The 25,236-nt window shown below is 51.5% G+C and overlaps 2 protein-coding genes across 9 annotated transcripts in view; one reads left to right on the top strand and one right to left on the bottom strand.

The window, feature by feature from the left end:
* The window catches only part of RNF220 (ring finger protein 220), a 266,770-nt gene extending 263,423 nt beyond the window's left edge, over positions 1 to 3,347 (top strand). For all 8 annotated transcript variants that reach the window (XM_043875848.1, XM_043875843.1, XM_043875846.1 and 5 more), the window contains 3 exons: positions 1,273 to 1,381; positions 1,528 to 1,602; positions 2,360 to 3,347. In XM_043875848.1, coding sequence (XP_043731783.1) covers positions 1,273 to 1,381; positions 1,528 to 1,602; positions 2,360 to 2,431 — 256 coding nt within the window. In that variant the 3' untranslated portion in view covers positions 2,432 to 3,347. The remainder of the gene's footprint in view (positions 1 to 1,272; positions 1,382 to 1,527; positions 1,603 to 2,359) is intronic.
* A 1,723-nt stretch (positions 3,348 to 5,070) lies between these two features.
* TMEM53 (transmembrane protein 53) lies at positions 5,071 to 23,731 on the bottom strand. Its single transcript, XM_043878069.1, has 3 exons — positions 23,461 to 23,731; positions 11,471 to 11,592; positions 5,071 to 6,560 (listed from the first exon to the last, which is right to left on the bottom strand). The coding sequence occupies exons 1-3, from the start codon at positions 23,519 to 23,521 to the stop codon at positions 5,871 to 5,873; spliced, it is 873 nt and encodes a 290-aa protein (XP_043734004.1). The 5' UTR covers positions 23,522 to 23,731; the 3' UTR covers positions 5,071 to 5,870.
* Between the last annotated feature and the right edge of the window lie 1,505 nt (positions 23,732 to 25,236).

The raw sequence follows: 25,236 nt of genomic DNA, 5'->3' as shown, positions 1-25,236 counted from the left end.
TGAAGCTTATCTCCAGTACCATCTTTTCTACTCCTCCAGGAAACATTCCTCCCCCTCTGAGTTCCTCTGGGTTCTGTTGACTTGTTTTAGGAGTGGTGGGAAAGATCACTCCTTAGAATTGTCCAAGCTGTTCCCTTTTCAGTATTGCAGCTCAGAGAGTTCGGGAAGTTGCAGGGTTTGTGCAGGGATTGGACAACAGGTGAGGACCACTAGGACATCTGACATGCCTAGGAAAAAACAGCTAGGAGCCGTTAATGTAGGCTAGGCCTCCAGCCCAGGGACCTAGATTATGTGGGCCTCCTCAGATCCCCATCTCTCACTCTCCCTGGGGGTTAGACCAGCTATTTCTTCAGCAGGTGTTTACTCATGCTCCCATGCCTGGAGTGGGGCTGATGTCCAGAGTCAGTTTTGGTGGAGTGATCATCTTGCCCTCAGGGAAGCGAGTCTGGCAGAGGAGACAGGCATTTGCAGTTGTACTGCTGTAGTGAAGTCCAGCACAGTGGAAGAGCACAAAAGGGGCAGCCCCACCAGTGGGGTACTGGCCCGAGGCTTGGAAAAGGTTTCTGGGCGGAGGTGGGAACTAGGCCTAAATGATGAGATGGAACTAGAGAGTTAGGGGGTGGGGTGATCCAGAAGAAACAGGAAGTACTTGAGAGGCCAATGGAGTGAAAAATGGTGGGGCATGTGGAAGAACTCGCATTTGACATGGATGGAACATAAGGCACGTGGCAGGGTGCTGAGGCACATGGCTGGTGGGGGGCAGGCCAAGGAGGCCCTGTAAACTTGTAGGAGTTTGCTAGAGCTTTACTCTGAGGTAGACACTGAAATGTTGGAAGTGTCAGTAGAAGTGGTCAGGTTTGCAGAATTGTAGGTGCCAGGAGAATGGGGACTGGAGGCAGAGGGGCCATTCAGGTTGGTGTAATGCACAGTCATGAGCACCTGAACTAGGGGTGGTAGCGTGGAAAGGAGTGGAGATGCCACAGATGTGAGGAGCTGGATGTCAGGGGTGCCTGGGAAGGAGTAGTGTCGAGAATGGTTCCCAGGTGTCTGGTTTAGAAATTCACCAGGATGGAGGTGGAGGAGCAAGGCAGGTGAGGGGCGCGGGTCTGGAATGTGGAGTTTGTAGATCTAGGATGTGAGTGGGATGGGGGAGCAGGGAGGTGTAAGAGACATGGGTACATGTGGTTCTGGAATCCAAGGAAGCTGTGGGCTGGAGGTTCAAATTAGAGATGCCAGCCTGCTGCCTGCGCAACTGTGCCATCCTCCTTACAGAATCACCGAAGATTCAGCTGTGACCACGTTTGAGGCCCTGAAGGCTCGGGTCAGGGAACTTGAACGGCAGCTATCCCGTGGGGACCGTTACAAATGCCTCATCTGCATGGTGAGAGGAAGGGAACCTCACATGTCCCTGCTTGGGCCTCAGTGCTCCCTGGGGGTTGGAGAGGGTCTCTGCCCGGCAAGCTGGGCCCTTCGGAGGGTGGGATGCCTCAGAGTGACCCCTCCCTTCTCTGCCCATCTTCTCCCTAGGACTCATACTCGATGCCCCTGACGTCCATCCAGTGTTGGCATGTGCACTGTGAGGAGTGCTGGCTGCGGACCCTGGTGAAGTGGTCTGGGGGTTGGGAGTGGGTAGCCTTTTGGGTTACTGCCCAGATGTCCATGCTTATGCTTGAGCCTGCCTGGGGGGAGAACGAGCAAGGAGTAGGCGGAGCAGAAGCACAGACCACAGCCTGAATCCAGGATATTCATCCCCAAGCTCATGAGCCTCTCCCCTCCCCCACACCAGGCTTATCCAGGTCTCCCCATCCATGGGGTCTCTGTCTGCTACCTTCACCCAGCCCCCACCCTGGAAGACCCCCGTGTTACATATAGCAGTGAGATCCCCAGTCAGGAGGAGGCTGGGTGTGGGTAAGCAGGACCAGGGCCTCAGCCCCTCCCCCTCCCATTACTAAGCTCCTTCTGCTCCTGCCCCTGTTCTTCGCTCAGGAGCAGCCATTAAAATGTCGCCCGGAGACAGCAATAAAAGGCCCGGACGTGGGCTCTGTGTCCTGATCAAAGGCCGCGTGTAATCTCGTTAGGGCCGCGGCAGCCACAGCTGGACCCAGCCTTGTTCTCATTACCGGGGCTCCCGCTGCGGGCCTAGCCAGGCGGTTTGATCCTGGCGTCCCCCCAACACAGGAGCGTGCCTGCCTGCTCACAGAGGCTGCCCAGGCCTCCCCAGCCCTCGCAGACAGGCCCACGAGGTCCTGGCACACAACGGGTGCAGGGAGACAAGGCTGCAGGCCTGAGCTCACACGATCAAATGTGTGGCCCTGGGTTTAACCGGAGGGCCCCTCCCCCGCCCCCATTCTCCCCGCAGGGTGCCAAGAAGCTCTGCCCTCAGTGCAACACCATCACAGCGCCCGGAGACCTGCGGAGAATCTACTTGTGAGCTGGCCACCCCAAGCAGGCCTTGCCTCAAGCGCCCTACCTGCCCCGCCTGTGACGAGATGCCCCCTTGTACATACTTGCACACAGGTTCCCCATGTACATACATGCACACACATGAACACGCACACACGCACACACACAGGACTCTGGAGCCAGAATGGAGGCTGAGGCCCAGGCCCTGCCTGCTGGCTCCCACCAAGATTGGGGACCATACCTGTTCTGGGTTCTGTTCCCAGGGTGGGGCAGGGAGGTGGGGGTGGGGGGAGTATTGTCAAGCAAGGCTCCTGAGATCCAGCCCCCAGACGGACAGACATGCAAACACCAGACTGAAGCACATGTAATATAGACTGTGTATGTTTACAATGTTGTGTATAAATGGGACAACTCCCCGCCCTCTACCCCTTCCCCTTTCCTTTGGTTGTATGATTTTCTTTTGTTAAGAATGCCTGGAGGCAGTGCCTCCTTCAGGGCTGGCTGGGGGCTCGGCCCATCCACCTCTTGGGGTGCCTGCCTCACCCCCCTCTCCCTGGTGTCCCTTCCCTCTCCCATGTGCTCGGTGTTCAGTGGTGTATATTTCTTCTCCCAGACGTGGGGCACGTGCCCCAAGGGACATGATCCTCTCCTTAGTCTTAGCTCCTGGGGCTCTTGGTAAGGAGTTGGGGGAGGGGGGAGGCACAGACGTGGGAACCGAGCTGAAGCAGGGGCTGAGACTGGGCTGGTCAAGGGTGCTTCTGGCTCCCCAGCCTTCCGCAGAGAACCTTTCCTGGGATTAGAGCTGCTCTTCCCGGGAAAAGTGTGGTCTCCCCTGCCCTTCTGTGGGCCCCATGGTGTGATGCTGTGTCTGTATATTCTATACAAAGGTACTTGTCCTTTCCCTTTGTAAACTACATTTGACATGGATTAAACCAGTATAAACAGCTGCTGTCTCTGTGTATGTGGACAGGGAGGGGAAGATGATGGGGTGGTAGGAACAGAGGCAGTTAAGGGGTTAATTCCTGGCAGCCATGTGGGGAAAAGGACTTGGCTAGGGCTTTGTAAAGCAGTGTGGGGTTAGTCTGCTCAGGGGCCCTGGAGCTCTGTCGGGTGGGGGGTGGGGCCAGGACCTGGACTCCTGACTATTGATGGGTAGGGGCTCCAGGTTAATTCCTTATCGATGCAGAATCGTCAGCTCATTAATCACAGGAGAGGTCAGAGCTTGGGGGTACGGAGGGGATGCAAGCTCTATCCCCTGGTCTAGGGCTGGAACAGTCTGTAAGCTCAAGTGAAAACATAATCCCCAAACCTGTCCCTTTTTAGTCCTTGAAGTGATCCAGGGACCAAAGTCACCAACTTAGTCCCCTGTGGTGGTGTCTGCTTAGCATCCTAGTGACCACTGCCTGCTATAGCTACTGCCCAGATCAAACGAACAATAAGGACCCCCTTTATCCAAGGTGGACCCTCAAGTCAGGGAACTGAGGCTGGGCAGCCACCACTTGAGATGGAGCTTGGTCAAGCGGTGATCCTCACGGCTGACCAGTACCAGGGGGTAAACAACTGTCTGGGTGCTTGGGCAGGTGCTCAGAGCTGCAGAGGAGGTCTTGCCCACCACAGAAAGCTTGTTTTGACAGAAGATACTGCTAAAATTCAAGACCCCAGAGTATCTTCATGACTTCAGACTCCTTTCCTTCACATGTTCTCACACAAACGAGACCCTGCCTCCCAACTCTTAAGACACACCCATCTCCTCTGGGATGCACAGTGAATACTATAGAATCAGGTCCAGTTGCCAGTTCTGTCCACCTCTGCACCCAGATGACAAATCACCCTGGTTGGAGTCCAGTGAAGGCCCTTCACAGCCCCAGGCCCAGCTTGATGGCACCAAATATTCTGAAAGCAAGGATCCTGGGGCCCAAGACTCGGAAAATGTATGTGGCCTGAGCAGAGCGACTCCAGTGATGGTTGACGGTTTAGAAGAGAAGGGGACAACGCCCAGTTCCCATCAAGCTGGCTCCTTATCAGATTTCTCCTCTCCCCTCTCCCTGCCTCGGACTCAGTAGGTCCTTGATGGCTGGTTACTTTCACCCCCTGGGGCCAAATGCTCTCTAATAGAAGACATTAACCCAGAGTGAGGGCATGAAACCCGCCCTGCTGTGGGGTCCTTAAGTTCCATCTCATGGCACAGGCAGCACTGCCACCTGTTGGCCGTGGCTAGGAATGCAGCCACACAGAGTAGGAACGGGCTGCAGCAGTTGAGGGGCCATCCCAGAGGGCTGAGGCCATGCAGGGAGAGCTGAGCTCTGGAGACAGAAGCTGCATCAGCCCTGAGACTATCAGGGGTCAGCTCCCACCCAGAGCTCTTCCAGCCATCTCCTTCACTGACTGTCAAACTTTCAAAGACCATCCCTGCCCCCCAAGTCCCTTGATCACCACAGTGTGCTAAGTCACTTCAGTCGTGTCTGACTCTTTGTGACCCTATGGACTGTAGCCTGCCAGGCTCCTCTGTCCATGGGATTCTCCAGGCAAGAATACTAAAGTGGGTTGCCATGCCCTCCTCTAGGGGATCTTCCCAACCCAGGGATCAAACCTGCGTCTCATGTCTCCTGCTTTGGCAGGCAGGTTCTTTACTACCAGCGCCACCTGGGAAGGGATCACCACAGTAACCTCAATCAATCAACAAATATTTATTGAATGCCTACTGTGTGCCAGTATTGGGCAGCAGTGACTTGTAGGATGATAGATGATACAGAATTCTAAGGCTGAAGCCACTGCTCCTGTCTACAGAGGATCCAAGTGTGTCTCCCTCAAGGAGATGAAGGCCAATGGTCTGGTCTTTAGGACTCCTGACTCAGCTTGTCCCAGCTCCCATCTGGTGCTGCTGTCTTCCTGCTCCCCACACCATCTGCCCACTTCACGCACATATTGCAACTTCCCTGGGTCCAGTGGCTTCCTGGCAAAGTGTCGTAGATGCTGGACAGACCAGCCCCTCACCTGTCAGCTCCCCATATGGCTTCCACCTCAGACTCCCTAGGGGATGTGGCTCCAGGCTTGGGGGCAAAGCCTGCCCTTCCAGGTCCTGGGAGCACAGATCACAGCCCCTGCCCCAGCCTTCCCCTACCTTCCAACACCTCCCTGCAAAGCTCACCTTCCATTCAAGCAATCAAAGATCAATGTTGGGGCTCAGCCTCACCCTACCCCCAGCTTTATTAACCCTTCACAGCCTAAATGCCACAGGCATCAGCAGCCTGACTGCTGCACTTAGCAAACACAAGCGCTGCAAGGCTCCTGCAGAGACCTGCACAGGCACTACTGCCCCCAGGATCCTGGGGTAAACAGACCGACATGGGCCCCCGGGGCAGAGGCCCATGGGAACTCTCTACCAGGAGGACCGCAGAGACCCCGAGAGCTGCAGGGAGCTGAACCAGTAGAGGGCCCCACCCATGGATGTAGGTTGTGGGGAAGAGTCAGGCATTTATTTCTGGGGCAGAGGTGAGGTGGGGAGGGCAGTGGACACAGCTGTGCATGAAGTTGATGCAGAGGGTCGTGTAGTAAGTAGGGTAGTCGCGGAGGTGGCTGACGTGTGCGGACGACACGAAGTCCACGGAGCGTACCAGGACCCGGTGCGCCAGGCGCGCCTTCACCATGCGCTCCACGTCCCGGGCCAGGACCACCTCGTCGGCCCTGGAGTAGAGGTAGAGCTCGGGCCAGCGAGAGGCTGCGTCGAGCAGCCTGTCATAGAAGTGGGTGTGGAAGAGGGCGGTGAGTGGCGCGAGCAGGATGTGGAACAGGAAGGCCACCAGGGCGAAGGCCACCAGGAGCAGCAGGCGCAGGGCGGCAGGCCGGTGCTCCAGGATGACGGCCAGCGCCCGCAGAGCCCCCAGCAGGTTGCTGTCACCGGGACCGCTGTCAAAGATGGTGCCCACCACACGCAGGTGACAGAAGCGCCGGTGGGTCTGCAGGAGCTCCAGCACATATCGGTACAGCATGACGCCAGCGTTGCTGAAGACGTGGAAGAGCAGGGGCTCCTTCTCAACCTCGTAATCAAAGAGCAGCTCAAGCAGCTTCTGGGCCAAGACACGAAGTGAAGGGATGCCCAGGGTCTCGGAGAAGAAGACCATGTGCCAGGGGGCTGTGTATCGGATCACGATGCAGCCCTGGGGAGAGGAGAGAGGCCCAGTTGGTCCTCGGGGATGGTGTAGGGCGGAGAGGCGGGGACCAGCTAAGGTCAGAGGGGTCCAGCAGCTCTCACTTCCACAGGCCCGTAAGCTGGAAGTCCTCCAGGCCCTGCTGCAGCCTAGGTGCATGCTCACCTCTCCTAGACACCGGTGCCTAACAGAGGGGAAGGTCCACTCCAGGCCCATTTGTGGAATAATTGCTTCACGCTGGCCAAGCCCTTGAGGCCTCGAGCCCAGAGCTCGCTTTGGAGGCCTCTGGGCTGACCAGAAGGAAGCCTTCTCACTCTGCTGTCTCCCTCCCACCCATGACCTTGTACCCTCATCTCATCAACTCTGGCACACTTAAGGGCTCACTGCCTGGCGACACCCTGCTGCAGCCACTCTGCTCTGCACAATCCCTGCCTCCCAGGGACAAGCAGGTACCCCCAGGAGACCCAGCCGCCAAGACACAGCCTGCAGGCCCAGCCTTGACCACTAGAGGCCACTTGTGAGCCAAGCCCGCAGGGCCGCAATCTCTGGCCACTGCCACCTTCCTCGCAGGGTCCTGTCTGGTTCTGAAGCCTGGGATCACTCCTCGCTCTCCCTGAAATTCCAAGTACAGTAAATGCATTATTCCTCAAATTCTAAAATAGCTAAAAGATCTCTAGGCCTCTGTATCCCTCAATGCCTGGGTCAAAGTACACCTCAAGGTCCTCACACAGATGCCCTTCTAGGCCAATTAGAGAAGGTGACCAAAGCCACGCTGAGTCCTAACCCTCTGCCATTAACGCGTGCCAGAGACACAGGGCTCTTTGTCAGGGGACTCTGAGTTACACAGGCCCTGGGGTCAGACAGTTCTGGGCTCAGTTCCTGGGACCAGCATCTATAAACAGTATAGATGAATTTAACTCATCTTTCTGAATCTGTGTTCCCTTCTGTAAGCTGGGACAACATCCATCTCATGGGATTACAGTATAATTAAATGGAAAAAAAAAAAAAAGTATCTCCAGTGCGCCCAAACAGCACTTGGCACAGAGTTCCAGCTAAGAAGAGCAGTCATTAGTGGTGGCAGGAATAATACCAAGGAGAAAATTATATGGGCGCAGCACCTGAATGACCAGAGCCAGAAAGAGACAGTCAGCTGAGGTCACCCTGCCACGGCCCCCTGACCTCCTCCCCCCTGGCTGACTGCGACCACATGAGCCCCAGCTCCTCCCACCTCTGCTGTTGCCAAGGCCCTAGAGGACCTGACCACCCTTCCCAAGACTGCAGCGAGGGGTCATGGGTGCCATCTGGCCCCACGGCTCTGGAAAACTTCACAAAGCGCTCTGCTCCAACTCCCCAGGGTGCTATGAAATGTCTTTCCACCCACCTTCAACCTACACACACACACTGCCAATGAATACAAACACACTCCACACCACCACCACCACCACACACACGCGACTCCTGGGACTAAACACAGCCTCTCGGTGGGATGATCTGAGAGAACAGCATTGAAACATGTATATTATCAAGTGTGAAACAGATCGCCAGTCCAGGTTGGATGCATGAGACAAGTGCTCGGGGCTGGTGCACTGGGAAGACCCAGAGGGATGGGATGGGGAGGGAGGGGGGAGGGGGGATCAGGATGGGGAACACATGTAAATCCATGGCTGATTCATGTCAATGTATGGCAAAAACCACTACAATATTGTAAAGTAATTAGCCTCCAACTAATAAAAACTAATGGAAAAAAAAAGAAAAAAAATCAACAACAAAAAAAACACAGCCTCTCTACCTCACACCCCTTAGATGCAGGTGCCCATGACTCCCAGTACACACTAGTACCCACTGCACCACCTGTGAAGTGCACACAACTGCCAAAGCACACCCACAAGCACACACACCACCTTCAGGAATGCACACACATGCACGGGCACACGCATGCACACACACACTCCTCCCCAGAAGCACTCCCACGCAGAACTACCTGTTGGTGTAGGCATGAACTCAGCCGTGCCTGTGAACCTGCCGTCTCTGAGGGCGTGTGTGCTCTCTACCTCCAGGTCGCCGGTGGGAGCACACACACAGCGGGCCTTACGCACGCCCAGCGCTCCTGTGCAGTGTGCACACGGGGCCTCCCTGGGCCTCACTTAGAGGCTTCCACCTCTGCTGTTTCTAGTCAAATGCTCCCACAAGCCCCTGCGCCGGTCACATCCCAGTCTCCTGTCTCTCCCTGGAAGCCATCCATCTCCACCTGCGCACTCGCTCAGTCCCAGCCTGCTCCATCCGTCCTCACCTCCTGTACTCTCAGTCTCTTCCTCGCTCCAGATTCCTGCACAAACCAATATCATTAAAAAAAACCTAAAGCCTCTGCCTTCACACCACGTTCCCCGCTAGGTCTGTCCCACCCTCTCTTCACCTTCCTAGACAAACCTTGACAGTCACGCTCTCTCTTCGGTCCCCTCCCATGGACTCCACTCTGACAGCTGCACTGCTCTTACCAAGGTCGCCCACATCCTCCCGAAGGGCTCCATCACATGACGCCTTTCAGTCCCCGTCGTACTTTCCTTCCAGCAGCATTTGGTATCACAAGCTCTTAGAAAAACTCTCTGGGACTTCCCTGGTGGTCCTGTAGTTAAGACTCCACACTCCGCAGGAGTCGGGTGGATCTCTGATCAGGGAACTAAGATCCCGCATGCCACGTGGTGTGAACAACAACAACAAAAAAACCTCTGGCTCTTCAATAACAATATCAGGGAGGGAAAAAATGGACTGTTCTAGACAAAAGAGGCTTAAGGAACAAAATAATAAGATGCAATGGGTGATCCTGGATTGGAAGCTGGTGGTTTAGGAAAATCAGTGGTAAAGGACACTTTAGCGACTATCAGAGAATCTGACCATGGACTGGAAACTTGATGAGATTAAAATATATTAACAAGGGACAGTGGAATTCACAGTCCAAAAAAAAAGCAGGATACAAAAATAGAGTATTCAAGAAGTCTTATTTAGGTAAAGACACACACAGAAAAAAAGCTGAAAGGACACATACTGATGCTAAATAGAGGTCATCTCTGAGGGGTAGAATATAATGCTTTTATTTTCTTTTAAATAATGAAGTATTAGGAGTTTGGGGTTGGAAAAATTTCTTCTCTACCCCCGTCTCATCCTCCTGACCAGAAGGTAAAAGCATCCCTTCCTTTCCCAGGTGACCCCTCACAAGCAACCCTGCCCCCTCAACACCTCTGCCTTCCCTGGGATCATTTTCTCTCTCCACTTGATCACTTTCTCCCCGTGCCTTCCACCCCAAGAATGTCCTTCCTCTCTCCCTGTCATTGGCCCATTTCCCTAAGACTCTCTTCCTCTCTTCAATCCTGCTCCCCTGAGTTTACTTCTCTTCCTATGGCCTCTCCTCCTTCCCACTATGGATCCTCTTTATCTCCTGCTCCTCAGAGCTTGTGTTCTGACCTGAGCCTCTTCTCCTTGCTCTCTACACACTCCCTGGGGGAACCTCATCCAGCCCAGAGTCTATGGCGTCTCTCCTAGCGCTCCCTGTTTCAAAGGACACACCTATCTCTACCAGGGATCTGCTGCAGCCAGAAACCTGGCATTACCGTGGACCCCCACCTATGCCCGTGCCCACACCATCTCTCTGACGGTGATTCACCGATCACTCTGCCTCCTAACAAGCCCCTTGATCCATCAACTTCCCTCCACCAGCACCACCAGCCTCAAGGTTCCGGCCACCGCAACAATCTCACTTCATGGCCTCCAGACCTGGCTTCCCCAATCCTTTTTCCACTTGGCAGGGAAGGACTCTGAGAAGCACAAGTCTAACATCACACCCCAGCCTAAATCCCCTGAGGACCCTCCCAGCCTCATCTCTTCACACTTGCCCTTCCTTTTGTCCTCCATTCTGGCCATACTCACCTATTTCTTGGCCTCCGCCTGCCTTCAAGGATCTTCGTCTAATGGAGAAGCCGGACAAAGTAGCCTTGCCCAGGGAGTGGAATTCAGAAGCAGCTGAAACTACTTAAGGAGTAAGGCGATGCCAGGGCACCAGGTTGCTGGCTGAGGGGAGGCCTCCAACTCCCCTCCTATTGCAGGGCCACCACACACCCGGGCACAGCGCAGACCTGGGTCAGTGGAGGGAGGCTGAGGGGAGGGGCCCTAGCCGGTCCTTCTCCCAGGTGATTGCCACTCCCCCTCAGTGCAGGGCTTCCAGCTGGGGGGGCAGGGGGAGTGGTCTGTACTGCCTCCCTCCCTTGGGAGGCCTGGGTGAGGAGGGCAGGGCCAGGCCAGTGGCCAAAGCTGTGAAAGGGGTACTCAGGTATAAGAGTCCCTCCCAAGGCTCGCTCCAATCACCACAGCCTCTATATCCAACTCTCGTGAGGCCTGAGATGAAGCAAGGAAACCTCAGGCCTGAATTCTTCTCCAGAAGACCCTTCTACCCTGGAAACATGAAGGTGCCATGGTCAACCCTAGGACAGAAACTCTCCTAGTGATACGAGGAGGAAGCCCCAGGAGTCCACGCTATGCCCAGCACACCCAGCCCGGGCTCCTGTTGCCCAGAAAGGCAGCACCAGCCCAGAGGGACTTGAGGTCTGGGCTGACACCTCAGCCAGGAGCACAGTGGGGATGGTCTGCCACCGTGGGGTTTGGGGAGGAAGGAAGAGGGAGCAGGTCAGGGGGCTGGAGGGGATAGACCAGGCCACAGAGTTGGCTGCAAAGGGTGATAATCCTGCCCAAGTACCCATGGGCCCAGCATCTTCCTCACAGGCCAGTCCTGGTGCCATTCCCAGGCCTGCCTGGCCCCTGACTGGTGGTCAGCCTCCACGGCAGCCTGGAGATGAGGGCAGCCAAGGCGGAGAGAGCCCCCAGCAGAGGGGCCCCAGCGCACTTGGAGTCCACACGCCTGCAGCACTCACCCTTTTGTGATAGATGGCGCTGTACTTGGCCAGGTTCTTGTCGGTGCAGCCTCCCCAGCCCAAGAGAATCACCAAAGGGAGTCGAGTCCCAGCCTCCTTCCCATCTTGGTCGGGGCTGTTCTCTGAAACACAAGCAGGGCGGGACTGTCAGCCCTGCAGTTAGGGTGTGGGATGGGGTGACTGGCCCATCCAGAGCTGCTGGCAGGGAAGTGCCAGGGGCCAGGCCTATGCATTCTTTCAGCCCCTGCGCCTCAGGTGCCCGGGAGGCTCCTTCCTCTGTCCTTCACTTCAACTGGCTTTCAGGCTTCCCAGGTGGCACTGCAAGGTAACTGGAAAAAGCCACCTGAGGGCCCTTTTCTTTTCGCTCAGGGACACAGCCCAGGTGAGAAAAATTTAAAAAAAAAAAAAACTTCCTCCATGCAATTTCACTTTCTAATCCCAGGATCAGCAAACCACAGATATTAATACAAGCCATGGGCTGAATTCAACCCATGATCTGTTTTCAAATGACCTTTGAGCTAAAGATAAAAGTGCTTTTAACATTCTAAAATAGTTTTAGAAAAAAATCAAAAGAAGATTTTGTGATGTGAAAATCATGAAACATAAATGTCCACAAATAAAGTTTTATTGGAACACAGCCCAGCTCACTCATTTACATAATGTCTATGGCTGCTTTGAGGGCAGGAGGAGAAGGGGACGACAGAGGATGAGATGGTTGGATGGCATCACCGACTCGATGGACATGGGTTTGGATGGACTCTGGGAGTTGGTGATGGACAGGGAGGCCTGGCGTGCTGCGGTTCATGGGGTTGCAAAGAGTCGGATACAACTGAATGACTGAACTGAACTGATGGCTGCTTTCAAGCTAAAACAGCAGCGTTGAATAGCTGCAACAGAGACCACACAGTTCACAAAGTCTAAGGTCTAAGATACAGCCCTTTACAGAAAAAAGTTGGCCAGCCCCTGTTCTAATTCCATGGACAGATGGAAGAAGAGGGTTTTAAAGAGAAACCGATAGGGCAGTGTAGGTGGGGAAGTGAGGCAGACCGACTCTGGGGGCCCCTACCAACCCAAACCCTGTCCTGACAGAGCAGAATGACAGTCAGTAATTACTGAGATTTAATCCTCACAGCACACTACAGGGAATATTATTACAGATGAGGAAACTGAGGCACAGAGTGGTTAAGTTACTTGCCTAAGGTCACACAGGAAGTGTAGAGCTGGGAACCCGGTCCCTACTCCCTATCCTAACTAATCCGCTTGAGGTGTTCTGGGCTGCCAGCCCCATTCACCACCAGAAGTACATCTCCTTCCCTGATGTGCCGAGGCACAAGCCAGCTGCCTCCTCCACGGCTGCTTCTGGAGGCCTCCCCGCAACCTTGTCAGTCAGGCCTCCTCTCATTTTCCCCACCAAGAAAGTACTCACACCCCTTGGGGTGACTTCTGTGCAGGGACTGTCTGTTGCCAGTTATCTGCCCTCCTGAAAGGGCCAGGGTTTACTCTTCCAAGGATCAAGCCACTTGGCTATGCTCAGCTGCCACCTGGAGATTTATGGACGCTGGTGGTGACCTGGCAACAGTAAATTTCAAGGCTAGTTAAGAGGCTGGTAAATATAAATCACTAACCTTTGGACAAAAGGAAGACAACAATTTCCTGTGGAAATTAATGTGATTGAAAAGTTCAGTGTTTCTGCTCTCTGGCAGTGGCGACTCTGGCCTTTGGAGATTAACTGCCCGAGCCCATGGGGATCCCAGGCTGGGCTACAATTCAGCCTGGAAGCAGGAGCTGCCAACGCCTCAGTCCCATGCTGACCCCTGACAGCCCTCCCAGGCTCCCCTGACAGTGACCTCAGCCTCCAGTAAGAGGGATGGTTCCACAGCTCTAAGTCAGGCCACTCGAAATACTGTCACCAACTTTCTTGGCCTGGTCCTTGGCCAGGGCAGTGGTTTGCCTGCACTGGCCTTTCTGGTGGAGAGGCCCAACCCTGCTGGTGATGGCTACCCATAAGGCTTGGGCTGCAGCCACCTCACGGGTGGTGATGACAGCTACCATTTGGATCCACCTTTGACCATCTGAGGTCCAGCTACTGGATTTCTGAGACCTGCCCCAGGGAGGATCCCTAACTTCCATGCAACTGTCTGAGTATGGTCTCCCCTCCCCTAGCACCTCCATATGGCACTCCCCTCCAGGTACCACCAGCAAAACATCAGCAAAGGGTTAGGGGGTTCATCTTAAATAGAGAGAAGGAGGCTGAGGGAGGTCACATCCCCTGGTGACTGCCCTGACCAGCAGTCGTGGCGCATTCCCAGACAGGGAAGGTTCAGACACTTCCGCTGGCTCTCTGACCTGCCCCTCCCACCACGGCTGGGCTCTACAACTCCACTTTGTTCCACATCAGATTTTCCTGGCACCCTTGGATTCACCAACTCAGGTAGGAATGACTTCACCAGACACGCCTCTCATGAAGAAACTCAGAATATGGACACCCTGGACACGCTGCCTCTTCCCAGAGCCCAAGCTTTTCGTAAGGTTCCTAAAAGGAGGGAATTGGTGCCCCAACTCCACCCAGGCACTCAAGGCCGCCCCTCCTGAACCATAAGATGCCCCTCCTACCCACAGGCATCTCCTGTTCCCCCAACACAGTCTCCTCCCAGGACCCCTTTCTCCATGCCCTTCTTAACTTGGAGCTTTGTCACGACCTCCTCCCACTGGAGCCACGCTGCCCATTCCAATTCTAGACATGAAGTGCTATCATCCAGAAAAGTCCAAGATGCTCTGGGACCATGGCTGAGAGAGTGACGGTGACATGCTTGCTATGCTGGTCTTGAAGGACTATAGGAGGATGCCAGGTGGAAAGAGGGCATGAGCAGGGGCAGGAGGTGATGGAGATGTTAAAGTCACTCTGGAGCACAGCAAGCAGTCCTGGGAGGCTAGAAGCCTGGATGAGGGAGCAAGAGTGGGCAAGAGAGCTGCTAAGAGCAGGACTGGGGGGCCTGATCCTGCAAGGCCCCCAAGCCATGCTTACGAGTCAGCATTTTATCCCAAGCAGTGGAGAGCAAATAGATTCTGGAACTGGGGGAGTGGCAGGATCCAATCTGTACTGATTAATGACTTGCACAATTATTTGAATAACATCTGTCACCCCTCAGCCAGAGGGGTCCCTGAAGGCAGGAACTGGGTTTGTCACACTGAGTGCCACATTCCTGGTGCCCAGGACTGTAGCTGGCCCGTCCAGGCACTCAGCAGAAACATGCTGAATGAATGAACACGTGCCTGCAAAGTGAAGGATGGATCCAAGGAGAAAGAGCTGGCATTCCTCTTGTTACCCATTGCCCTTTCCAGAGTAATAAAAGTAATTGCTATGGCTATTGTTATTTATTGCCACATCCAGATCGTGTGATTCTTCCACCCTCTGCAAGAGCCCCTGCTCCTTTTATGTTCCTCCCACTGGTCACCACCCTCTCCCCTTCCCGCTGCTGACATCTCCCAGCCTCTGACCGCTGCCCCTCAGGCACTGGAGACTTAGGCACTGGCCCCGTCTTCCACTTCTACACCAGGACTGACACGGCCCTGCACAGGCAATCAAAACCACCTCAGTCCTAAACCATCACAAACTTCTCTGAATTTCACATCTCCTTCCGCCCCTATCTTCCCCTCTTTCCCATCACCAAGAAAAACAATAACAGCAAAAAGAGAATTGTGTCAGATACTATTCTAAGCACTTTTTAAAAAATATATTTATTTGGCTGTACTGGGTCTTAGTTGCAGCATGTGGGATCTAGTTCCCTGACCAGGGATCAAACCCTGACCCCCTGCATTGGGAGCACAGAGTCTTAACCACTGGACCACCAGGGAAGTCCCTAAGCACTTTATATATCAACTCATTTCATCTTCACAACAATCCTATGAACAAGGTACTGTTATTATTCTCATTTTACTGATGAAAAACTAAGCCACAGAGATAATAAATAATTGGTCAAGGTTACACAACTAACAAGCAGTGAAGCTAGATTCCAAACCCAGGTGGTGACACTTAGAGACCAGCTCAACACCATTATGCCGGCTGGGCCCTGGGTGGGAAAAAAAAAAAAAAAACAAAGCCCCCAGTCTTAACCAAATATCTTTCCACTTAGCTCCAAACCTGTACATCAACAGATCCAGCACTGACCTCTTCCACCTGCTCCTCCTCACGGACTGGCCACCAAAGTCAGAACCTCAACACATGCTGCCTCATTTGGTCCCTCCACCATTGGAGGAGTTAACAATTATTGCTATCCCCATTTTACAGATGAGAAAACTAAAACACAGAGAGAAGTCTCTCTCCCCAAAAACATAGAGCCAGGAAGTGGCAGAGCCAGCATGCACCTCTGAACCACCACACCACATTGCCCCCTGCCTCCAGGACCGCACTCACTCCCCAGCCCAGATGCTGATAATCCATGTTTATGCTTTGCTAATGCCCATGCCCCTTGCTGAGTCAGCTCACTGCTGACATCCAAGAAGTTCCCCTTGATGCCCTCTCCTCCCCTTCTCACCACTCCCCTAAATCACTAGACAGGGCTAGATGCCCCTCGTCTATACACCATCACCACCATGCCACTGTGCTTATCCACTGCGCTGAAAGGCCCCATTAGGAATAAGTCAGAGATGACTGTAACATGCAAAGCAAGAGATAGTAAAGGTCTGAACCAGGGCAGTGGGAGACAAGTAGGAAGGGGGAGGGAAACGATAGGAAGAAAAGAATCACAATTCTGGTACATGTAGCAAAAGCCTCAAAAACATGCAATCTTTGACTTAGTGATTCCACTTCTAAGAAAGAAAAATGCTTAATCTACGACAGAGATATTCAGGAATATTTTAAGCAGATCATAGACATAAATGTAAGAGCTAAAACTATAAGACTCTTAGCAGAAAATGTAAATCTTTGTGACCTTGGATTAGAGAATGGTTTCTTAGACATAACTAAAAGTAAAAGGAATAAAAGAAAAAAAAAGATAAACCAGAACTTCACCAGAATTAAAAACTTTTGTACATCAAAGGATACCATCAAAAAGTTGAGGAAACTGACAGAATGGGAGAAAATTTTTGCAAATCATATATCTGATAAGGGTTTGTATCCAGGATACATAAGAACACTCACAATTCAACAATGAAAAGACAAATAACTCAACTTTAAAATGGGCAAAAGATGTGAAGAGACATTTCTCCAAAGAAGATGTACAAATGGCCAATAAGAACATGAAAAGATGTCCAACATCACAGTCATCGGGGAAATGAAAATTAAAACCACAATGAGACACTACATTAGATCCACTAGGATGGCCATAATCAAAAAGTCAGATAACACCAAGTGTTGAGGATGAGGAGAATTCAGAACCCTCATATACTGCTGGTGAGCATGCAAAAAGGTACATTCACTTTAGAAAGCAGTTTGGCAGTTCCTCAAAAACATTAGACATGGAGTTTCCGTATGAACTAGTACTTCCACTCCTAGGTATAAGACCCAAGAGAACCAAAAACATATGTCCATACAAAAACCTGTACTGAATGTTCACTGCAGCAATATTCATGACAGCCAAAAAGTAGATACAATCCACATACCTATCACCTGTAAATGGGTGAGTAAAATGTGGTATATCCATTCAATGGACTAGTACTTGGTGATAAAAAGGAATGAAGCACTGCTACAACATGGGTGAACCTTGAAAACATACGTTAAATGAAAGAAGCCAGACACAGAGATCACAAGTTATATGATTCCATTTATATGATTTATACGAAATGTCCTGAATAGGCAGATCCATAGGGCAGAAAGCAGATGAGTGGCTGCCAGGAGCTAGAGGCAGCGGGAAATGGGGAGAGACTGCTAATGGTTCAGGGTTTCTTTTGGAGATGATGAAAATATTCTGAAATTAAATAGTGCTGCTGGGTGTACAATCCTGTAAACATACTAAAACCCAATGAATCACACATTTTAAAAGGGTGAATTTTATGGAATGTGAATTATATCTCAATATTGTTATTATTTTAAAAATTAATAATAACATATTAAGCAAAAAAGCAAGTTGCAAAAGAATATGTACAACAGAATCCTATGTACATGCATACATGCACACCTACACATATTATGCATAGAAAAAAAAGCATCAGATATTGATAGCAATCATTCCTGGGATTAGAGGCAATTTCTTTTTCATGATTTTTTAAATTCACAGTCTAAAAATCCCTAAGTATCACTTTTGCAATGAGAGTTAAAAATTCTTTTTTTTTAAAAAAAACAGTTGAGGGTCAACAGAGTCAGCAGAGTCAATAATGGTTGAGAAGTCAAAGAGATCATGGATGCCCAGAAGTCCCTTGGCAAGGCTTCTCAAGCCTGACACTTCTTAAGTATCCCACAAAACAATTTAATCTCAGGGGCTCTCTGTCCTCTGGACTTTTCTCAACAAATGACACTGACACTGATAATACAAGAATTACAGATACATACTATATTGTACAACAGTTCAAGTCATAAAACTAGAGCATAAATTAGATTGTGTATATCCCAGGGGCATGTGGGGAAGACAAAGGAAAAGGCTGACAAAGAGAAAGGATTTGTGGAACAATATGTGCTTTTCATCAGCAAGCGGGACTCAGAATACAAAGAACTATGTTTTCTTCTTAAAATGCAAAAGAATCAAAGGATCCTCAATTTCCTCTACTCCCAAGAAATACTTTCTAGAGTCTTAGAGTTCCTATATTTAAACCAAATTACTTCATTTTAAATTTACTTTTTTTAACCTTTTGGAATAATAGTACCAAAGAGTAGCATGGTATCTAGGAGAACCTACCACATAAAACCCTATCTGGGTTCAAATCTTCTCTGCCACTAATAACCATGAAACAGACCTTGAGCTAGTTCTCTAAGCTTTAATTTTCTTAACTGCGAAATGAGGATAACAGTACATAAGACTAAACAAGAAAATGACTACTGAGGGCTTAGCATGTTACCCTAGCACAAAGAAAGAGTTCAGTGAATTGAAGTTATTACTTCATGATGAATGCATGCTCACTGTAGAAAAAGTAGAAAATGAATATCTTATACAATTGGAATCATACCACTTTGTAATCTGCTTTCTTCCATTTAGCAATATATTGTGAACATCTCTCCCTGTCGGTTTATATATTTCTACACCATTCTTTTTAGTGGCTGCAGAGCAGCTATAGATATTTTGTAATTTATGGTGACCAAGCTCCCATTATTGGACACAATGTTGTTTCTAATCTTTTGCTGTTATAAAAGTACTTTAATGGACATCTCTTTCTTCATGCATGTCCTTAACTGTTTCTGAGAAATGGAACTGTATTCAGGCAGTACTTCCTGATGGCAACTGAAATATGCATACACAGGCTTTGGAGTGAGGCTCCTGGGTTGGAACCTGGGATGACTTGGGGCAAGACACTTCACCTCCCCTGACCTCCTGTCCCTCATCTGTAAGATGGGATAAGAGTACTCCAGACTTCACAAGGAGGTCAAAAGAGTAATAAAATCATATGAGGGGTTCTTGGTGAACCTGGCGTGTGAGCAGGGCATGGTCAACAGTGTAAGCCCAACAGAAACCACAGAGACTTCAGGCAAAGGGTCCTTCAGGTCTGGAGCTCAGATCCAGGGCCTAGCATGATGCTTGGCACAAAGCAGACAAATTATGAAGGGTTTCTATTAATGAATGAAAGAAGAGGTCATGATTTAAAAAATGAACAAAACTCCTCTGTTTAGAAAAAAAAAAAAGCACCTCTGGGGTTCACACAGACAAGAAGAGAGTCTAGTTCAACTCGGCACCCGGGCCTGTGAGGCCTCTTTGGTGTGACAGCTCTTGAGGTTTTCTCTCACCCCTGCTCCTGAGAGCACATCTCGGCCTCCTGCCAAGGCCCCACTCCTCTGGGCCCCTCCCAGTCCCCCAGTGTCCCAGCTCTGCACTTTCTGCTGCTCTCTATCTACAGCTTGGGTCACTCTTCTCCAGGAAGCCAGCTGACCCCTGCAGCCCACCATGGTGGTCCAAACTATGGTCCACCCCATACTGTTTCCCTGGTGCTGGGAGAAACTTCCTGGGGGTCAAGACAAGGTCTTCATTTCTTCAACCCCAGCCAGCACTCAGCCCAAGGGTAGACTGACAATGAAGCCTGGGCTCACAGCAAACCTATCGCTTGCCTTCTCTGTGATTCCCCGGAAGGCTAAGAGTGAGCCCCTTGTCCCAGCCCCACTAATTTTGCAAATCAATTATTTGTAAAAATGTTTACAGAACATGAGAGCAACAGGATGCCTTTAAGAAGTGCCTGCGCAAGCCGCAGAGGGGCCCTGGGGCAGGACTTGGCTGACCAGTCTCTGGCTCGGAGGAGGGGCAGTGCCACCCTGGCCTGGATGGCAGAGCACCTCAGGCGGGGCCGGAGTGCTGCCAAATGTCTCCCTTCAGCTCATCGGGCACATCTTCCCTGCCAGGCTCCAGCAACAGTGAGCAGAACCCTCCAAACAACACAACAGGGATCCCTACACTGGGGGCCCTGAGGACAGGACCTTCCCCAAGGAAATGAGAGAATACCCAACTCTCATTAGGAGGGCGAGGGGACCACTGGTCAAAGAAGAGTGGGTGGGGAGGGAGGAATGCCAGGGCAAGGGATCAGCTTTGGCAAAGGACCAGGCAGACGATCCTTGTTAGGCCCAGTCAGCCACAAATAACTCCCTGGTGGGAATTCCAGCAGAAGGACCGTGAGCGATGAAGGGCCCCAGATCTGTAGCTGCCTTCCCACTACTTGTGTGCCAGCAGCAGCTGCTCGCCTCTCTATCAGCTCACAGCAGTGCCAGGCTCTGTAGCTCTAAAGCTCAGGTATGGGGGAAACGCAATTCCAGAAACCAAATATGACCGTCTTCCACATTTCTCCACCTTTAAACAGTAAGTGCAAAAGAGAGACAATCTCCCGACCCCCAAAGACTGTCGCTCTGTGAAGCCACATCAGCCTGGAGGGGAGCTCTCCACACACAGGAAGCAAAGAGATGTGGGGGGTCGCACTGCTGTCACTTCCTTCTGAGGGGTCCTACAGGCTCGAGTTTGGCTCTGGGGTACGCACTTGGAGAGGGAAAGGCATGAGGAACCAAAGCCAGTGCAGAAGGGCGATCATGAGGAGAGGGTTATTAGAACCACACCAGAGGAGGAACAGCTGAAGGCCCTGGGGGTATTTCTCTTGGAGAAAAGAGATGAAGCTGTCATCTTGAAAAGAGAGGAAGAGAGACTACCTTGCTCTGTGTTGTACCCACCACGACCTCCTAGCCCTGCAGTTACCACATCACTGTGAAACCACCTGCTTCTAAATCCTCAGTCCTCCCTGAACCACAGCTCCTTGCAAGAAGTCTGTGTGTGAGTCACTTCTGAGGTGACCAGCAACTAGCCCACGGACAGGACACAGCTAATGCTGACCTGAAAGCAGAAGTGACAGGCAGGCCTATTGTGGCTCCAGAAAGGGAAGCTTTCTAACAATCCAGTTGTCTCCAACAGGCCAGGATATTTGGGAGGAAGGGCTTCCCCAGAGGCTCAGAGAGTAAAGAATCTCCCTGCAATGCAAGAGACCTGGGTTCAATTCCTGGGTTGGGAAGATCCCCTGGAGAAGGAAATGGCAACCCACTCCAGTATTCTTGCCTGGAAAATCCCATGGACAGAGGAGCCCAGCGGGCTACAGTACATGGGGACGCAAAGAGTCAGACACGACTGAGCGACTAACACAACACACAACACACATCCTGTCAGGGAAGGGTCTGGTGCTAACAGCAAGCTCTCCTGACAGGAGAAGGATGCAGGACAAAATGGCCCCCTGAGATTTCTTCCAGTTCTAGGACCCAGCCCCTTGAAGCAGTGAGGAAGCCACAAGGGGAAGAAATAATACTGACAGAGCACATGTCAGGCAGCACACACAGGAGCACACACACCTGCTCCATGTCAGTCACTACTTCATTAACCCTCACAATGCCGTGGGGTAGGCACTCTTATCACTTTCATTTTACAGTTGGGGAATCTGGGGCTCAGAGAGGTTCAATAAGTTGCCAAAACCAAAGAAGAGCAGGAGGTAGAACTGAAACGCAAAGGCTGCCCACTGGGGCTGAGGAACAAACTTCTGCCCTCCTGGCCACGCAGAAGGCAGCTCTAGGCCTTTGCAACTAAAGGTGCTCCAAGGGCAATAATCTTTTTAAAAATTATTTTAAATAGTTTTTTTAATATTTTATTTATTTGGTTGTGCCAGGTCTTAGTTGCAGCATATGCCAGGTCTTTAGATGTGGCATTTGGGATCTAGTTCCCTGACCAGGGATCGAACCCTGCCCCCTGCATTGGGAGCCTGCAGTCTTAGCCACTGAACCACCAGGAAAGTCCCCAAGGGTAAAAATATTAATTGACTTCATCTCCCGCTGATGCCAAGACTTTTCAAAAGCATTTTTACATCTATAAGCCCAAGAGCCCTTGGCTAACAGATCCGGCTCAGTGAAACACAACTGGTCTGGGGCTACCTGCTCTGTCAAGAGCCTAGGGGTTGCACTCCCCTCTTAGACCCGATCCAAGGAACACAAGCTGCTATGCAAGGGGTCTGGGAAGGCTCTTTTGAAGGAGGTAATGTCTGAGAGAAGCGTTAAACGATGAACCAGACATGGGAGCGGGCAGAGTCGGGCAGCAGAAAGGAAAAGGCAATCCAGACAGAAGAACAGCAGGAGCAGAGAGAAGCAAGAAGGGTGTGGAGAATCACAAGCAGCTTAGGGAGGCCGAAACACAAAACTCAAAGTGAACAGTGAAGGACATAGTGAACAAAGAGGTAAGCAGGGGCTGCTAAATGATGAAGGACTTTGAATGCCATGCTAAGGAATCAGGACTTGATTTATCCTGAGGGCAAAAAAAGAGTTACTGTAGGGTTCTAGCTAGAATAGTGGTAAGATCAAAGCTTTGCATTGGGAAGATGGCTGGGGTGGCAGGAGAAGAGGTGAGGTGTGGCTGGTGGTGAGACTGGAGGTGTGAAAGTGATGTGGAGTAAGACAGGCAAGACCTGCAGCTTGAGCTGGGCTGTATGACAAGGCTCCTCTACCGTAATTCACTCCCAATCCAGGCCAAACTTTCTATTCTCTGGAACTCCAATCCAACTCACACTGCCAGGGATCCAGCCCTGCTCTACAGGCTACTAATTCTGTGGCCCTGCCACACTCCTTTCTCTAATATAACTGTAGGGAGGAAAATAAAGCTAATCACTAAACTCATTCAGTGCCAAGCATTATGCTGGGTCCTTTACACAAACAATCTCAGTTGTGCAACCAACCACCGTCGGAGGGAGATTACTGTTGGTACCCCAACTGTGCAGATGAGGAAACCGAAGTTAAAAGCTGGAAACCTACCAATGGTCACGCAGCTATTGAAGGGAGGAGTCGGGATTTGAGCCGACTTCTAACTCACAGCAGAGATGGCTCTGCTAACTATACTGCCTAGGAGAGTGCAGAGGAGGAAAGGGTGAAGGTTCTATGTCCTGGGCTTCTCCATGGACCCTGGGAAAAATAGTGGATGTAATATAACGAGTGGAAGCCCCTAAGCACAACCGCTAAGAAAGAATAGCAGTGGGAAACCCGACTCCAAACAAAGGAATCAGGATGTCCCCTGTCCTCGGCAGCCTTCAGTTACTGGGAGAGAAGCGAAAGCTTGGACCTGAGAACTAAAGAGACAGGGAAAAAAAAGCCCCAACCTGGTGGGGGGCGGGGGGCGTGTGGACGCCGGGGAGGGGCGGGGCTCGGACAGGGAAAGCGCCCTGGGGGCGGGGCTTACTAAGGGGCGGGGCTCTCTGGACCCGACCAAGTCTAAGGACCTGCCGGACCCTATGAGGAGGTGGGCCGCGAGAGGGCGGGGCCGCAGGAGGGGCGGGGCCACAGCTGCGCTTGCAACCCACGGACTCCTTAGGTCACCTACCCACGACTGGACCCAACCCTCGTTCCATACCCTGACTCCGGCAGGGCTGATCCGGGATCTCGATGGTGTAGTCCAGCTGGGCTGAAGCCATGGTGAAAGAGCCGGCCCTCAGCTTGGGCCTCCGGCAGGAACTCCCGCTCGCGCGCCTGCACCTCACCCAAGCGACTCCTGGGCACCGCCCAATCACCACCCACCTCCCTCGACGCTACCCAATCCCCAAGCCGCGCTCTGTGACCTCTACCCCTAGCAACCACCGAGTGTCTCTCGGAGCCTCTCGCCGCACCCCGCTTGCTAGGCCCTAGCAACCATGCCCCGCCCTGCTCTATCTCTGGCCCCCGGCCATTGGCTAACTCGCTTTGTCTGGATTAGGTATTGGCCAGCTAAGGCGCCAGTCAGGAAGAGTCCCCACCCTCCCGTGTAGGTAAGGGGGTCTGTGGGAGAGTTGCGTTTTCTAGGGATCAGGAGGGTTATCCTACCGAACGGACAACAGTGCCCTTTGACTTGCATCATCTAGCTTCTTCCACCGACCTCTACCAACCGCAGCTCCGAGGGCTGGAGGTAGAAAAACCATACAAAACGGCCACAGTGGTGCGTGCCAGCCCGTGGTCCACCCAGTTGGTCGAGGCTTATTTTGAGTGGTGGGATGGGTAGAATGCAAAGGAGGTGCTATCTTCTGGAGAAGACTTTAGAGAGTGCCCTGTTCGTGCGCGACATAAGGGGTTAGGGAGTAAAGTTTTCTTAAATTTATCCACGCACTTAAAAGATATTTACTTACCATCTGTTACATAAGCGGACTCTAGGTAGGATTGTTTTTGACCCTGACTTCCATAAGTCTCTTGGAGAAGGAAAAGGCTACCCACTCCAATATTCTGGCCTAGAGTATTCCCTGTACAGTCCACGGGGTCGCAAAGAGCAACTTTCACTTCGCACGGGGTCACAACTGAGCAACTTTCACTTCGCTTCACTTCCTTAATTCTTAAAAGGAGAGGGAGAGAGACCATGCATGAACCAGCTCTAATACTATGCAGGGATAAATGCTACAAGAAGAGTAAGCCCTACGGATTTTAGGAGCTCAGATTTAGAAGGGGAATTTATGGCAGTGCAGATGGCTCTTGAGCTGGGCTTTGAAAGACTTGTGGAGACATGAGTCCTTGCATGGCTCAAAGAGGAAAGTGAGGGGTTGGTGCCAGGAACTCTGAGCATCTTCTGGCCAGAGGAGAGACTAATGAGAGAGCAACCTTGGAAGAATAGGCAGGCCCAGATTCTGGAGGGTCTTTGATGCCACACTCAACCCTGAATTTATGGGTAGATCTTACTGATGGAAAAATATTTCCAATGCATTTTATGCCACCGAGCACCAGAGCTTAGACTTTATCCTAAGGACAATGGGGAAGCTGCAGAGGTTTAAACAAAAGAGTAACAATCAGATTAATGTTTTAGAAAGATCAATGAAAAGAATGGATTGGAGACTGGGAGAAGGAGGGAGACCAGTTTAGGACATTGTTTCAGTCATGTGAAAGGATTATGGTGGCCTGAAGGTGGAGAGCTAACAGGATTGAAGAGAAGGATGAATTCCTTAGACACTTATGAGTTTAAAAGAACTGGACTTGGTGACTGGTTGGATGTGGAGTAAGTAGGAAAAGTGAAGAATGTCTAAATTCCTGCCTTGGGCAAACAGAAAGGAGAGTTGTTAGGAAAGAATTAGTTCTGGGCATGGTGAGTTTGAGGTGCCAGTGGAATATCCAAGTGGAAGTGTCCAGGAGGCAGCTGAGTATGCCTGACTGGAGTTTGCAATATAAGTCTAAC

Source organism: Cervus elaphus, chromosome 20, assembly GCF_910594005.1.
Source record: "Cervus elaphus chromosome 20, mCerEla1.1, whole genome shotgun sequence".
NCBI lineage: Eukaryota > Metazoa > Chordata > Mammalia > Artiodactyla > Cervidae > Cervus > Cervus elaphus.
Note: the sequence above shows the minus strand (reverse complement) of the source record. Positions and strands in the feature narration are given on the sequence as shown.